The 15,750-nt window shown below is 52.7% G+C and overlaps 3 protein-coding genes across 13 annotated transcripts; 1 reads left to right on the forward strand and 2 right to left on the reverse strand.

The window, feature by feature from the left end:
• Window positions 1–260: 260 nt before the first annotated feature.
• LAMTOR1 (late endosomal/lysosomal adaptor, MAPK and MTOR activator 1) lies at window positions 261–6,699 on the reverse strand. The gene is made up of 5 exons (XM_055548990.1): window positions 6,490–6,699; window positions 1,979–2,124; window positions 1,659–1,736; window positions 1,200–1,326; window positions 261–891 (listed from the first exon to the last, which is right to left on the reverse strand). The coding sequence occupies exons 1-5, from the start codon at window positions 6,529–6,531 to the stop codon at window positions 799–801; spliced, it is 486 nt and encodes a 161-aa protein (XP_055404965.1). The 5' UTR covers window positions 6,532–6,699; the 3' UTR covers window positions 261–798.
• LOC129629162 (transmembrane O-methyltransferase) lies at window positions 6,549–11,949 on the forward strand. 2 transcript variants are annotated; one of them, XM_055548974.1, is made up of 4 exons: window positions 6,549–6,792; window positions 9,021–9,295; window positions 10,363–10,559; window positions 11,032–11,949. In XM_055548974.1, the coding sequence occupies exons 2-4, from the start codon at window positions 9,037–9,039 to the stop codon at window positions 11,350–11,352; spliced, it is 777 nt and encodes a 258-aa protein (XP_055404949.1). In that variant the 5' UTR covers window positions 6,549–6,792; window positions 9,021–9,036; the 3' UTR covers window positions 11,353–11,949. The 2 variants fall into 2 exon arrangements, with proteins under 2 accessions (XP_055404949.1, XP_055404948.1); XM_055548973.1 differs by lacking the exon at window positions 6,549–6,792 and having other exon boundaries at window positions 8,889–9,295.
• A 131-nt stretch (window positions 11,950–12,080) lies between these two features.
• ANAPC15 (anaphase promoting complex subunit 15) lies at window positions 12,081–15,370 on the reverse strand. 10 transcript variants are annotated; one of them, XM_055548988.1, is made up of 6 exons: window positions 14,574–14,842; window positions 13,870–13,919; window positions 13,571–13,700; window positions 13,005–13,064; window positions 12,538–12,675; window positions 12,081–12,431 (listed from the first exon to the last, which is right to left on the reverse strand). In XM_055548988.1, the coding sequence occupies exons 3-6, from the start codon at window positions 13,688–13,690 to the stop codon at window positions 12,372–12,374; spliced, it is 378 nt and encodes a 125-aa protein (XP_055404963.1). In that variant the 5' UTR covers window positions 13,691–13,700; window positions 13,870–13,919; window positions 14,574–14,842; the 3' UTR covers window positions 12,081–12,371. The 10 variants fall into 10 exon arrangements, with proteins under 10 accessions (XP_055404963.1, XP_055404959.1, XP_055404962.1 ...); XM_055548984.1 differs by having other exon boundaries at window positions 13,840–13,919; XM_055548987.1 differs by having other exon boundaries at window positions 13,571–13,695; window positions 13,840–13,919; window positions 14,574–14,841.
• Between the last annotated feature and the right edge of the window lie 380 nt (window positions 15,371–15,750).

The raw sequence follows: 15,750 nt of genomic DNA on the forward strand, positions 1-15,750 counted from the left end.
AAGGATGATGGCTGCCTCAGAGTTCAGCCTGTTCAGCTTTGATAGTGTTCCCATCGCTGGAGAAGGGACAAGCACAGTCTTATCCAATCTGAGGTTAGCACGGGTCAAGTCTCAGCTAAGACCTGGAAATCTCCTGGATTCCATTTAGTGCCCGTAGAAGATACCCCCTCCCCCTCGTCCATCATGCCGCTCACAGATTGGAGTAGCCACAAGTAAGGAGGGTGGTGGGCAGGACAGAGGGGCGGGAACCAACACACAGATGGATACATGTCCTTTATCGAGGATGACAAACCAAAACAAAACCAAAAAACCCCAAACATGTAAAAACCCAGGGTGCTAGAAATACAAACTCAACTCGTTCAAATTCAAGCTCATCCAGACCCTGGTCACAAGCCCTCGTGAGGTGCACGTGAGCACCAAATCAGGGACGGGGGACAGGAGTGAGCCAAGAAAGGGTGGGCAGGGGGCCCTAACAGGCCCCCTAGTGACCACCCCCACACTGGCACCTCCACCTTCCCAATGACGGGTGAGAGCTACCGGGCCTTGTCCCTGTGACCCCTACCCCACCCCTGGCCAGAGCTTCAAAGGCCAGTCCCAAATGGTTCTACCCTCCCTTGCTGCATCCTCACTTGCTCAGGCTTCTCGCCTCACTCTTCTCCTCCTCCTCCACTTTCTTCTGTGATTAGTAGCAGGTTAGGATACTGTATAAGCCGCAGTGTGGCTGGGGGCCAGGGGAGGCAGGGTGGAGACGGAGCGAAGAGAGGAGAAGAAGAGCTGTCCAGGGACCCCCCCCTCTCTTCACGGGATCCCGAACTGTACAACCAGCTCCTCTTTTGCGTCCACACGGATCTGAGAAAGTGCACTATAGGCGTAAGCAGCTATCCTGGAGACCTGGGACAGGGGGACGGGGAGAGAGAAATAGAAACAGAGGAGTGAGAAGGGAGATGTGGAGTGGGAGAGGGGGATTGGATGGTCAGAGAGGAGGGAATGATGGGGGACGGGGAGCCAAAGAGAAAGGCACGGATGGGAAAGGCGGGCAGAAAGAACAGAGTAGAAAAAGAATGAAGGCTGAAAGAGGGCATGGGGAGGAGAGAAAAACAGTGAGGTGGGAGACAGAAGGGCCCACAGGCTACCGGGTTCCCTCCCTCTACTCCTCCACCTCCTCAGAGGCGGAGAGGGTGGGGCTCGGGGTGGCTCACCTGCTGCAAGTCGGAGAAGGGGACGGGCTCGCTGGCCAGCACTTGATGGGGCTGGCTGGTGAGAGACGGCAGCGGCGGCAGCTTCTTCCAATGGGTCAGGCTGCTGCTCAGCACAGCCAAACGGGTGCTGGCGGAGGGGAGGTGGGTGTGGGGACAGGCAGTCAGGCCACAGTAATTGGCCCAACCAGCCCAGGCAGGCCTCATCCCTCAGACCAGAGAAGCAGGTGAGGAGGCCTTAGCTCGCCACAAAGCCTCTCCAGGCCCACCTCCTTTGCTCTCCACACCCTGGAGGTCACGGGGCAAGCTGAACATGAACATCGACTGAGGCACCCGAGTGATTTGTGGCCACCCTCCTGGGCCACACCCAGACCAGGAGCCTGGCCCAGGCTCCACAGCTGGAGCAGAGGGAGGTGGAGGGAGGGCCCAGCGGCCTCAGGCTCCAAGTGGCCGGGAGCTCACCTGTACTGCCGAGCCCGGTCCATGTACTCGTGCTGCTCCATGCCCTGGGAGTCTGCAGCAGACACATCAATGATGTTGCTTCGGGGAGAGAAGAGAGAGCACGTGAGAAGTGCTTCCGAGAGGGCTGAACAGACTCCCTGCCAGGTGACAACTCCAGGCCTATCTGACAATCGTGTCCTTGCCTGCCCACGGGAGCACAACTGGGCCCAGGAGTGCCTCTTCCCACTGACCTGTCCCCTGCATCCTGGGTCTGGCCCCCCATCCCAGTCTTTAACATGGATGGAGGAGCGCTGTCCCAGGCCCGGTCCTGTGATGCCCACCTGGCTGTCTTGGCGAGGATGGAGGAGAGCAGCGCCTGCTCATCAGTGCGAGCAGAGGGCAGGCTGTGATAGTTGGGCTCGGCTCCATTGAGGGCTTTGGTGGGTGGGCTGCTAGGGTCCAGCAGCAGCTTCCGCTCCTCTCGGTCCTAGGAGAGACCACAGGGGAGACATCGGCCCCGAGGCCCTTAGTCCAACCCACCTGTATTGGGCTCTCCTCTTAGCCCAGCTCTGACCTTTAAGCACCAAAAATATTTCTATTAGGAACATCCCAAGTGCCCAACTGTACAGAAGCGTTTGCTCCAGGACCAAGATCCTGCTTGCCTTTGGGAGCTAGGCTGGTGGTAGTCTAGGATGAGCTAAAGTGGAACCAAGCAGTCCTAGAGGCCCTGAAAAGATGGACAGAGGCACAACACAGGTATTTAGTCACAGCCTTGCAGCTGCAGGAAATAGTCTAGCACCTGGTAGAGAAAGGATATTGGAGGCTGGAAGCCAGAGAAGGTGGAAAATACCAACAGTGGGGTCTAGAGGGGACACTGATACAAGTCAGGAGCCTGAGTATGGCCCTTCTGATCCCCGAGACCAGATCCTCCCTGGTCAGACTCTCTGCTCCCAGAGGCCCTGTGAGGCCAGACAAGGCCTTGGGCCCCAAGGGAAAGCAAGCTCATCCTCTCGATGGCCATTCCTCGTATTATCTCAGGAGTCCCGGCTGCAGGCTCTGGGTCCTGCTGTCCAAGGGTCCCTTCCTGAGGGTAGGCCCCTTCTACTCTCAGGCATTCACTATCCTTTCCTCTTTGTGTGGGATTCCCAGAACCTAACTCGGTGCTCCCAGAGTACCTTCCCCTGAACATGGAGCTGCTCCCGCCCTCGCCAAGCCACACCTTTGTGAACGTGGCTTCCTTAGCATCAGCAGTCCTGTTTCTGCCAGCCCGTGCCAATCACCACAACCCCTGAACTGACCTGAGACCAAACCAAGTCTCCCTGGTCCTATATAATGCTACGTGTTATTTCTCCTCATCTTGTTTTAGTCCCTTGATCTAATCTACTGCAATCTTTTTGAATACAACCCTGCCTTGGGCCCATCAGCTGTAAATCCCTGCTGGCTTTGTGTCAGCTGCAAAATGGATAAGCCATCATGCTGGGTATCCAAAGCATAAAGAACAAGGGTACCCAGGATGATGCCAGGGACAAGGGGCCATCCTGGCTAGAGGTGACTCACCGGCCTTCAGTGCCAGACCACCGGACTTCTTAGTGCTCCATTCCAGGCCCATCTCAGTTCCTATTACAGTCTTTCACGCTTGCAGGCTCCCAGCTCCCCTGCCAACAGCTCCTCAGCTCTCCTTACAGAGCACACTTCCTCCTGCCCCACCCTAGGCAAGGTCAGTCCTTTGACATTCCTCTTCTTTCTCAAGCCTAGGCTGCCCACGTCCTTCGTTCCCAACAGCGTGAGACAGAAGCTCTAGGCTCCTGCCTCATCAGCTCCCAACTCCTTTAGACACCCCGACCCACCTAAAACACAGACTAAGTATTAAAGAACTTGAAAGACAAAATGTGTGCCAAAGATTAAACTATCTCTAAGGAAAGTTGGCTCCATAATAAAGCCTGAGTTGCTTTCTATATGTCCATCTTTTCCCCAGCCACACTTCAGACAGATGCTCCTGCAGGACAAGGCCACTTCTCCCCTATCCGGGGTCCTTTAAGAACAAGGCTGTTTGGGGTTTCAGTGGTAAAGAATCCACCTATCAACGCAGGAGAGACAGGTTCGATCCCTGATCTGGGAGGATCCCACTTGCCACAGAGCAACCAAGCCTGTGTGCCACAACTACTGAGCCTGTGCTCTAGAGCCCAGGAGGGCTCTGTGCAACTACTGAGCCCAAGTGCTGTAACTACTGAAGTTGGCATGCCCTAGAGCCAGTGCTCTCCAACAAGAGAAGCCACCACAACGAAAAGCCCACACACCGCAACTTAGGTGCTGCTCGCCACAACTAGAGAAAAGCCCTCACAGCAGTGAAGACCCAGCACGGCCAAACAAAAGAAAAAGAACAAGATTGTTTTCCTGGGCCCTAAACTCGTTGAAGAGGCCATGCTACCACCATTAGAGTGGACAAATAACATCGCCCCCACCCCCAAAAGGGTGAATGGAACATGAGGGAGGGTTTTTCACACCAAGATTTGTACTAAAGTCAATGTCAACCTGGGAGGAGTTTCACCATCTTCTCTTCACAGACATGTATGTGGTCTGCCTATGACTGGCCACCTGATCTGTGGGCACAGCCAGAAGACACTGCTTAGCACAATGGATAAAGACAGGCCTTGGCAGCAGAACACCGTGCTTGTCGCACTTCTCAGTTTTGTGTGTGCATGTGTGTGTCTCCTCAATCGTTCAGTCATGTTTGACTCTTGAGACCCCCATGGACTGTAGCCCACCAGGCTCTTCTGTCCATGGAATTTTCCAGGCAAGAATACTGGAGTGGGTTGCCATTGCCTACCCCAGGGGATCTTCCTGACCCAGGGATTGAACCTGCATTTCTTGCGTCTCCTGCAACGGCAGGTGGATTCGTTACCACTGTGCCACCTGGGAAGCCCTCTGTTTTATAAGCTTGGCTATATCACTTAGCCTCTCTCAACTTTTTCTTCACCTTTAAATAGACATAACTAGAACCTAAGACAGATGTTGGACAAGAGTCAAGCAAAATAACTGTAAAAGATCTTTGAAAACTGTAACATAATGTACATTTCTTTTTATTATTATAACAAAGAGTCCAATGTGAGAATGGGAGAGAGGCCTGCCCAAGACCTGAGAGAGTGGACAGTGAATGGTTATGGCTTATAGACTAGGAAAGCAGACCTTCTCCACCTGAGGCCTCAAATCACCCAGGACAGGGATTTTCCTGGCAGTCCAGGGTTAAGACTTTGCCTTCCAGGGGGAGGAGGTTCAATCTCTGGTCAGGGAGCTAAAATCCCACATGCCTTTTGGTCAAAAAGCCAAAACATAAAACAGAAGCAATACAGTAACAAGTTTAATAAAGAATTTAAAGATGGTCCACAGTCCAAAAAAAAAAAAAAAAATCACCCAGGACTGATCAAGCACCATCTCTGGGAGCTAGGACCAGAAGTGAAAGTCCATCAAGGGGAAGGTGTAGATTCAGGACAGTAGAAATTCCAATGAGAAATTCCAAAAGCTGGTATCCTTTCTCACAAAAAGTTAACCCTTGACTCATTCTGTGCAAGAGTGCATTATTATACTTTATGGGACAATTTCTCATTAGGCCATAGCTTTCCCAGTAGAAACAGATATTGTCTCCAATTTCTAACCGGAAGTGAAGTATTGCCTGGATGGCACACCTAACATAAGGCACAGAAATATGAATATATGTTCACTGGGTGTGTGGAGACAGTGAGATCCAGGGGCCACCCATGCCTCCCATACAAATGACTTTTCCCAAGTTTAAGTCTTTGACCCAAAATAGATTCATGTGAGTCACTGAGGAAAGACCTACTTCCCCTATACCAGTGACATAATCCATTTCTGTGACCATCTACTTCTCTAGACTGTGAACTACTTGTTGAAATCTTTCTACAGTTTTCCTGTCAATATGTTTTGAAATATAGAATCCAGGCTCAGTGGCAACCAAGACAGCAAGTGGGACTTCATCTTGAAAAGGTCTTGCCCTCCTCAAAAAGGTTAGGCAGGCAGGGCAGGGATTAAAGTGTAGCAAGAAGTGAGAATACACCAAGGGGAAGAGGCAGAATTTAAAACTGTACAGGCCGCCCCAACCTAACCCTTTCTGCCAAGGAATCAGATCTACAGCCGAATACCCAGAACACCCCTCTAGGTACAGGAGCCCTCAGGCCCCAGGCAGGGACTGCATTGAGGCAGGCCAAAGTGAGCTCCCATCCCACCTCTCTTTCCCCGCAATCTAGCCAAAGCTAAACCCGTTTTGTTGCCTTCCAAATTCCCACCGTCTCAATGCCCTCACTGTGTCTGTTAAATCCTTCACTGATCAGCTCAAATGACACCATCTTCCAGAGGCCTTCCCTGACTCCAAACCAGCAGTGACCTTCCTTCTTCAACCCCAAGGATTCAGAGTATACACAGATTCCTGATTCATATCGGGGCAATTCAAGAGCCTCAGCTTACCCACCTCTACAATGGATTCACAAAGCCCACTAACACAAGCACAGAGAAGGCACAAGAAGCTGGGAAGGGAGTGCTTCCCAGAGACGGAGGCTGAGGACCCTTTAAGTTGTAAACGTCTGAAAGTAGGAGAAGGGGAAGGAGCGAGCGGGACAAGCGGTTGCCTGCACATCTTAACGTGGGGGGTGTGCAGAAAGAACTCGGGCTTTAAAAGGAATAGGAGCCCGGCCCGGCGTCTCCTCTGTAATCTGTCCCCTCCGGGCCTCCGTACTCAGTAAGTCCTGCAGTCCAGGTGACCCTCTTCTGCACTTTTCTCTGGGCCCCATGCCCCAGGATCTCAGCCCTCATTCCCGAGCCCCGCCCGCGGCGGCCGCACCTGGTCCGAGTCCTCGTTCTCGCTGCTATAGCAGCACCCCATGGCGGGGGTCGGGCCGGGCACTCAGGCCGCGCCGAGGAGGGACGGCGTCCGTCACGAGCCCTTCCGGTCACATGACCGGCACCAGGATCCAGCAAGTAACCACCGCCCCCGTGCCTACGCCTTCCCGGAGCGGCTTCGCTGCCGTGGCTGCCGCCAGAACCCAAGCTTCCGGCCCCACCCCTACCGCGTGATCACAGCCAACCAATGGGAAGGCACACCCTGCGTGACGGGCCGTCAGACACGTGACGCAAGGAAAGGGAGGTGTGGATCACATGACTTAAGCTTTTGCTGGTCTCAGCTGGAGACGTCCACTGCGGGGTGTAAAGGTCCTCGTGTGAAGTGTATGAGTTCCCGAGGCTACTAGGCTATAATGAATTTATACCAGTTGCGGTCATGAAATACTCTCCTGAATGACATTAGAAGGGCAAGTGGAAGCCAGGCCCTACGCTCCAAGAGCGCAGTGTGGGTACACACCCACAGGCCTAGTTGGCTGGCACCAGACCCGGGCTCACACAGCGGGTGTGGCACCCAACCTGGAGTAGGGCTCTGAGAGTGGAAGAAGGGACTTTATATCTTCACAAAATGAAGCAGAGTGGAGCTCAATCGTGGTGGAGGAGGTAGAGGCCACCTCGCTGATTTCTTTGGCCTGAGGCATTTCTTTTAAATCCTGCCTTTTTACAGCAGAGTAATCTAACACACAAAGCTCATAGTCAGTGCTGTTAGAACCATCACACATCTTCCCTTGGACTCTGAACACAAGTCCAAGACTGTCGTGCAAGATCTTGTAGATTCTGCCTTTCCAACCGCAGGGAAATACTTAGGAAGTTTCCTGATTGACGTTCTGGTCTTTGCACCCATGGGCTGACACACTGTCTGTCTCCCCAACCTGGTCTGCTTGCCAAAAGTCCCGGTGTTCATGGAGCATGCATTCTAGTGATCACGTTATATTGTATTCTCTGTCCCTGTATCAGTTTCTTCTACTAAAGGTGAAGTTCCTGGGGACAGGGACAGGATCTGACTCTAATCTGTGACTCGATCCTGAGCACTGGCTTAGAATTTGGAATTAATAAATTACAACCTCCCCATCACCTTGGCTCACACCATAACCCATGTCTTGGATCAAGGGGTTGGAGGAAATGTCACCAAACCAAGTACTTCTGTTATCCCTCAAATCAAGGTCCTGGAGTTCTATAAGTTCTTTGAGGGATCCTGAAGGGTAGGAGGCAGCTGCAGCACATTCTGGGGCTGGCAACTTGAACCGCAGGTCTCAGGTAACAACAGCAGCCTCAGCATCAATAATTGAGAGCAAGTCCAGCCTGCCTTAGGGTTCTTCCTCACCCCAAGGACTCCCCCTTCTGTCCTATGCTCTGATCTTCCCAAGCAGGAGCCTGCAGCCCAGGTAAGCAGGGCCCTGGAATGTGGGTTCCCAAGCACACCAGTTCAGATTCACCATCACCCACCTACCTATGGGCTTCCCTCGTGACTCAGCTGGTAAAGAATCTGCCTGCAATGCAGGAGACCTGGGTTCGATCCCTGGATTGGGAAGATAACCTGGAGAAGGGAAGGCTACCCACTCCAGTATTCTGGCCTGGAGAATTCCATGGACTGTATGGTCCATGGGGTCGCAGAGTCGGACACGACTGAGCAACTTTCACTTCACTTCACCTACCTATTAACCCCATTCATACATGCTTTTTAGTCCTCCCCCCTCCAACTACCACCAGTGGCCTCAAAAGGGTAAAGGTCCAGGGCACAGGAGAAGACAGGGTCCATGGGGATAGTGGGGTGGGTGTCTTGGGATGTAGAGAAAAGAGGCTGAGTTAGGGGAAAGTGTGTGCTGTGTGTCTATGTGACTGTGAAGGGAATTCTGAGAGAGGACAGAGGAGGGGAGTGCAGGAGAGGGGAGACAGAACTGGAGAATAAATATGCCAATCAAGGACCATTCTCACCTTCCAGGGAAATGCTGACAGAGGGAGAGTTCTGTGGTGGTAAGGATATCTCATCCTAACACACTATGGAGTATTTTGATGGCCTTTTACTGACGCAGAGCAGTGACAGTGAAGAAGCTCCTGACTACAGAGTTGTGCTATTTTGCTACACAGTAATGGGTCAGAGACCAAGCAGGCACTGGGTAAGGTGGGAGGAGAACTCAGGCAGGAACTGGTGAAAGGGGTCCTGAAAAGGGAGACTACAGAGATGATACAAAACTGATGAAGGGAACAAGGTGAAGGTATACCAGGGTCCAGAAGCGGGAAGAGATGGTTTGGGATTGGGTGCTGAACTTAGGTGGCATGGAGTCCTTGAAAGTGTGTGGGCTTGGAATCAGACCAGCTTGGATTCAAATCCTAGTTGTCCTGTGTGACTCTGGACAACGGACTTAGCCTTTCTGAGCCATGGTGTGTAAAATACGGGGATAATTGCCACTAGTAAGGGCTGCACAAATGACAGGCAAATGACATGTGTGGTTTCCCTCCCTTCCTCCACCCCAGGGCCCAGGTAGGGACCATGTCCCCTGCCATCGCGCTGGCCTTCCTGCCCCTGGTAGTGACATTGTTGGTGAGGTACCGGCATTACTTCCGACTCCTGGTTCGCACAGTCTTGCTCCGGAGCCTCCGAGATTGCCTGTCAGGGCTGCGGACGGAGGAGCGGGCCTTCAGCTACGTGCTCACCCACGCCCTGCCTGGGGACCCTGGTCACATCCTCACCACTCTGGACCACTGGAGCAGCCACTGCGAGTACCTGAGCCACATGGGGCCTGCCAAAGGTCAGTGCTCCCTAGCCTTCTGCTCCAGGAAGCACCTCCAAGATGGTAAAGGAAGATCTGCAATCTGCTATTGTCTTACTGGGTGACTTGAGCAGATTCTTGATCTTCAATGGGTCTCTTTTTTTCTCCTCTGCAAAGCAGGGAGCTGGGTAAAATTACTTATTCGTCCAGTAAAATTTACCACCTGTTTTGTATCAGGCATGTGCTAAGTGCTGGGGAAGAAAGAGGTAGAAGCCACAAGGATGAATCAGCCACAAAGGCTGGCCTCAAAGGGGGCATAATACAGGGAATAAACATCTCAGCACATAATCCATAACCTTGTAATTATGGGTCTGTAATTCTCCCCCACCATGGAGGCTCCCCCATCCTATTCAGGGTAGCTGTCTGCTTGGATTTGTCTGAATCCCACCTCCCAGCACATGTGTTTTGGAGTCTTATTTAAGAGATTCATCCAACTCAATGGTTAGAAAGATATTTCAATGAACAAAACAAGGGAGAATGAAACTGGAAGGTCTAACAAAGATCTCTTAGGATTTTGGTGGTGCTTTCCACCTGGGCCCTCCCGGAGAAAGCAACATTTGATCTGAGCCTAGAGTGATTGCTTTCGAGTTGGCCAGGTAGTTGAGGATAGAGGTGGAGCAGGACAAAGCCAGCCGTGTATCTGAATGTGGCATGAAGGAATGAGCCAGCATGGTTGACTCTGGGCGCAGTTGTTCAGGACTGTTGTGGTGGGAAGAATTGAGAGCTGAAACCAGAAAGGAAGGACAGGATCAGGTCTAAGAAAGTTCTGAATGTCAGGCTGAGGATCCCATGTTCAATCCCAAAGGCCTTTAGGATCATAGGAAACAATAGGAAGCAATAGGGTCAGATTTGTTAGAAAGATTCCTAGTGGCTGGTGTGAAGGAGGCAGGGAGACCAATGGAGCTACTAGGACTATAACCCAAAAAAGAAATGAGATTCTAGCCAGTTGGGGGCTGCAGTGAGGAAAGTGGGCATTTGAGACCCCTTTCTATGAGGCCCCCTGCATCATCTCCCATGTCTGCTGCAATAGCCACTTCCTCCCACAGGTCAGATCCTGATGCGGCTGGTGGAGGAGAAGGCCCCTGCCAGTGCACTGGAGCTGGGCACCTACTGCGGGTACTCCACACTGCTTATTGCCCGTGCTTTGCCCCCTGGGGGTCGCCTTCTCACCGTGGAGCAGGATCCACGCACGGCAGCAGTGGCTGAAAAACTCATCCGCCTGGCTGGCTTTGACGAGCACACGGTCAGGCCCCACCTCCCCACCCCTGATCTCTTTCCTACCACCCTTGGCCTTACACTAGTCAGCCTCCCCTGTCTCCCACTTAGGAGAAAGAAACAGCTCCTCTTAGGAACTATGACCTTGGAGAGGAACTGTCTTTCTCTTCCAAGTCACTGGCACATATTTGCTGCTGGATGACAAAGAAGCAGTTAAGAGGAAAGTCTCTGGAACCCATTTGGGTTCAAACCTTAGTCTGCCTCTTGTTAGTTATGTGATCCTGGGCAAAGCACTTGTCCTGTGAACCTCAGCTTCTTCAGTGGTAAAATGGAAATCACAATTCTGGTTCTGATTTCTTGTTCTGAAGCCAGAGGAAATATGAGAACACACATGGGGACCTTGGCCAGGGCCTGGCACAAAATAAGCCAAATGCCAGTGGGGTCTGGTGTGGGAGAACAGTTGTCCCTCCCAACCTCACCTCCACTGTCTCCCCCGACAGGTGGAGCTCATCGTGGGGAGATCAGAGGAGGTGATCCCACGCCTAAGAACCCAATACCAGCTGAATCGGGCTGACCTGGTGCTCCTGGCACACCGGCCCCGATGTTACCTGCAAGACCTGCAGCTTCTGGAAGGCCATGCCCTGCTGCCAGCTGGTGCCACTGTGTTAGCTGACCATGTGCTCTTCCCTGGCGCACCCCGCTTCCTGCAGTATGCCAAGAGTTGTGGCCGCTACCGTTGCCGCCTCCACCACACTGGCCTCCCTGACTTCCCTGCCATCAAGGATGGCATAGCCCAGCTCACCTATGCAGGGCCTGGCTGAGTCCAGGTGCAGGGGTACTTACTGCTGCCTCCCCCCACCCCTCCCCAAGCACGGACCTCAGAATATCCCCTCCCCTCCATTCCCTGCTTGTGGATTGACATATGCTGGGCTCAGGGCTAGAGGGGCTCTCCTCCCACCTCTGTCCCACTCTGGCTCCACGCTAACCTGAGGCCTCAAGTTCTGTCAGGCTGTTTGATTCCATTGGTTCCTCTCCTTCCAGTCTAGAGTTGTGGACTGACAGGCAAGAAACTTGAGCTCCCAACCCAGCCCTGTCACTGACTTGCTGGGTTACTCCATGGGAGTCTCTGCCCTGTTTTGAGATTTAATCTCTTCTAACACCAAGGAAGTTGACTAGGAGAGTTCCAGGGGCCTCTCAGTTCTGGGCCTCAGAGAACCTGCCCCCGACTCTCCCCAACTCCATTCTGTTTCGGGTGGTATCAAAGGAAAACACTAAACACTAAGTTAGAGGCCTCGCAAGAATGGCTGGGTGCAAGCTGGGCCAGAGGAAATGGCAGTGGAGCCTCAGATGACAGCCAGGGCTACTATGGCCTTCCCTAGCCCCAGCCCACGACACGACTGAAGCAACTTAGCAGCAGCAGCCCCAGCCCACACGGCCAAGTAGATCTGCCTGAAGTCCCTTGAAAACCCTTTCCCCGAAGCTCAAGAAAAGATGCTGGACTCCTCTAGGTTCCACCAAGAAATAGGGAGTAGACATGGGAAAAAAAAAATCAGTTCTGTGTCTTTATTAAAGAAAGTTAGAAAGAAACTAGATCTGACAAACAATGGGTGACGTGCTGGCTAGAAGGGAGGGGGCTGGGCTTAGGCCCTGGGGATTCAAGGGCAGACTGATGGCCTGGGAGGGACCAAGAAGATCAGGTCCTGGCAGCAGCTGAGGAAGTGCCCAAGGATGAGGATTCAGGCACTGGGGTGGGGCATGGGGGTGGGTGATCAGCTGGTTCTGCAGGGGGTCCAGGGCCGTCCTTGGACCCCCTTTCTTGAGACCACCCTTTCTTGTCTACCTAGATCATCCACTGGTCCTGATCCTGTTCGTTGCCTTCCATGTCCACCTGCAGAGGAGGCTGGGTGTGGGTGGGGAGGGGCCTCAGCCACCCAGCCAGCCCCAGTCCCAGATCCTGCCCCTGGCAGGATCCAGGGTTTCGTACCCTTGGCTACACTCCTGCCTACCTCATTGACCTCTCCGTCATCAGGTGACTCATTATAGTCATTCATCTCATCCATGTCCTGCATGTCCTCGTCATCCTCTGAGTCCTCTTCACTGTCCTCGTCGTCATCTTCATCTTCCTCTTCCTCGTCGTCATAGTGCTGGTGAGGCAGGGAAGAGCTTGGAGGTTCCATAGGTCTGCCTGGGCCACTTCAAGGACTGGCCCACTTCAAGGACTGGCCCACTTGGAGCTTCGCTCTGGGGCCAATGAAGGAGCTCCACTCCCTGATCCTGTCCCACTTGAGTCTAGCTGGTTGGTGCACGACCTTAGTGCTGAGTCCACTACCCACCCTCTCTCTCACCTCTTTCTGGTCTCCACCAAAGTTGAGGACCACACCTACTCTGGAGTCAGAGGTCAGACCTTCAGAATTAGAGCAGAGCTTCCATCCACCTGAGCCCCACATAGGCCCCACCTGCTGGAGCCACTCACCTCTGAGGCCGGCTTGCCAATAGGTACCAGGTTGTTGTCTTTTTCTGCAATGCTCTGGAGCTGTGGCCAAACAGGGAGGAGAGCAAGGCTGGGGCCCAAGCAGGGCAGTCAAAGGCCTGGCACTCACCTGCCCTGCCCCCAAGAAGACCCCCAAGTGTGGAGGAGAAGCTTCCTCCGACTCTCAGGAAGATTCAGTCTCTTTCCTGTCATCTGCCACTTAATTATGAATTTGATCTAGCTGTGTAAACTCTCTGGTCTTTGGTTTCCTTATAAGATTATGGTAAGGATGAAGTGACACTACCAGCCTAGAACATGACATCTGCAAGGTCCTCAATAGACAGTCAAAAAATACTTCCTGTGTTGTAGGGAAAAGAGCCTGAGCTCTGATCTGGCCTAGAGGGCCCACAGTCCTCAGCAGATTAGGGTAAAAGGTGAGAACCTAGGCCCCCAGCTCAGGACAAAAACCTCCCCCAGGGCAGATCTGCAGAGTAGGGCCAGGTTAAGGCCAGTGAAGGGGGATGGGGAGCCTGACTGAAGCTCCCCTGCTGTGCTAGGTTCTCACTCACCCAGGCCTGATGCTGCTGTTCTTGCTGCTGCAGCTCTGTCTCCTCCACACAGGGTCGATCCAGATTAAACCACAGTGTCTCAGTCACACGGGGGAAGAGTGAGGGGAACAAGGTGGACATGGCTCCTAGACTGAGGGAAAGGGTCAGGTGAATCCAGCTGTCTTAGATGTGTGTGGTTTTAGATTTTATTTGCTTACATTTTGACTTGGGGATTGGGTGGAGTGGACGGTAGCAGAGACGCACCCCTTCCCTGTGGGAATCAGACAGACCTGGGTTTGAGTCCTGGCTCCACCACTTACTAGCTTTTGACCTTGGCCAAGTCACTTAACCTCTGAGCCTGTTTCCTCGTCTGTAAAATGAGACAATAACAATTATACCACCCTCACCATTATTCTTGGAGAAGGAAATAGCAACCCACTCCAGTATTCATGCCTGGAAAATCCCACGGACCAAGGAGCCTGCAGGGCTACAGTCCGTGGGGTCGCAATGAGTCGGACACGACTAAGCGACTTCACTTCACCATTATTATAACAATCAGTAATTTACTTTATGGATAAGTAAAGCTGTTTGTAAGCTGTTCAAGGAGGGAAGAGAATGGAAGCCAAATGTGGAGAGAGGAAACCAGAATGCAGACTGGCATTACAAAATTCAACAAAATTAAAGATGGAAAGACTCTACTGAAACTACCTCTACCCGCTCCAAACACCAGACTTACTTTCTGCTCCTCCATGCTGCCCCACCCCATACGTACCCAGTGTCAGAAATTTAGGACACGAACCATCTCTATAATGAACCACAGCCAAACTGGGGGGCAGGGAAGGGAGGTGTTACCACGTGCAAGTATGGCTCAGTAAAACATTCTAAAGGCATGAGTAAATAAGTAAATGAAAGACTGAATAGATGAACTAACGTGAGAGAATACATAAACTCAGTTCGGCTTAAGCGGCTGAGGGAGCTGACAAGGAAGGTCCCAGAGAATCTGAATTAAAACTTTTCAGCTCACAGGGAAACTGAGGCCCAGCAACAGGCAACGACTGGCTCTAGGTCACACGGTAAACTGGGGGGAACGCTTGCGGGTAGTAGATCCAGGCCAGGCCCGAGAGATGAGGAGAAAAGGATCTACGTCTAATTCTGTTCTTGCCCTAATTTATTTGACCAATCCGGGGCTAGCTGCTGCCCTTCCGTGTACCGCAGCTTCCCGGCGCGTTTAACAGGTTCAATAACACCCCTCCCCCCCGCAGAAGTACTGAAGGGCCAAAGAACGCGGCTCCGAAAGACCAACCCAGCGTCGTAAAGCTACCACCCTTCTCTGCTTATTATTATAATCGTGGAATTGACCAACAAGAAGGCAGGGGCGGGATTCGGACAGGCATTTGCCCTTATAGGGTCGCTAATCGCGAAAGGAGCGGCAGGGTAAGGCCAATTAACTGGAAGAAATGCTGAGTGACTGGAAGTGGTACCAATGAGTGACGGGTCTTGTGTGACGGGGTGGGGCTTACTCTCGAGGAAACGGCCAATGAGTTGGAGCGTTTTAATGCTAAGGGGAGTGTGAGCAGGCAGCTCCTGAGGAGGCGGATCAGGAGAATGGGGTTTCTCTGGGGTAGGGAGGGAAGGAGGGACGAGGAGTCAGGAGCCGCAGCCTAGCTTCTGTACTTACCGCGCCGAGAGGCGGCAGCCGGCGGCGACCCGGAAGCACTTCTTTCTGCCTGACCGGAAGAGCCCGCCAGAACCAGGGACACACCAAACGCATGCGTGTTTGCTCTTCTTTTGTTTCCCGCTCCCGCCCCGCCAGAGTGGAAGTGACGTTCCATACGTCGGTCACGTGCTGGATGGAAATTTGGCGCGCCAGCTCTGTCGGCCCAGCCTTGAGTTTCAGCCAACCGATCTCTCTAGCCTGGCCTGCCCCAACGGTCCTGTGTAGCCCCGCCTCTCCCTCCTCAGGCCGTATTTGCTGGCCAGTCCCTGCTGAAAAATAGCTGGCGGCGACCAGCGTTAGTTCTAGGACTGTTTGTCGTACTGCGTACCAGGAAAATTAGTCTACTTCTACCTCAGAATCGCTGGGTGATTTTAACCCCTCGCCGTTCCTGTCTGTCCTTTCTCTCCTTCAGTTTCCCGTTTTGGTGCATACATTCATTTATGTATGCCTTCAACGGAAATATTTGGGTCCCTATTATATTCTG

This window comes from Bubalus kerabau, chromosome 15 (assembly GCF_029407905.1).
Source record: "Bubalus kerabau isolate K-KA32 ecotype Philippines breed swamp buffalo chromosome 15, PCC_UOA_SB_1v2, whole genome shotgun sequence".
NCBI lineage: Eukaryota > Metazoa > Chordata > Mammalia > Artiodactyla > Bovidae > Bubalus > Bubalus kerabau.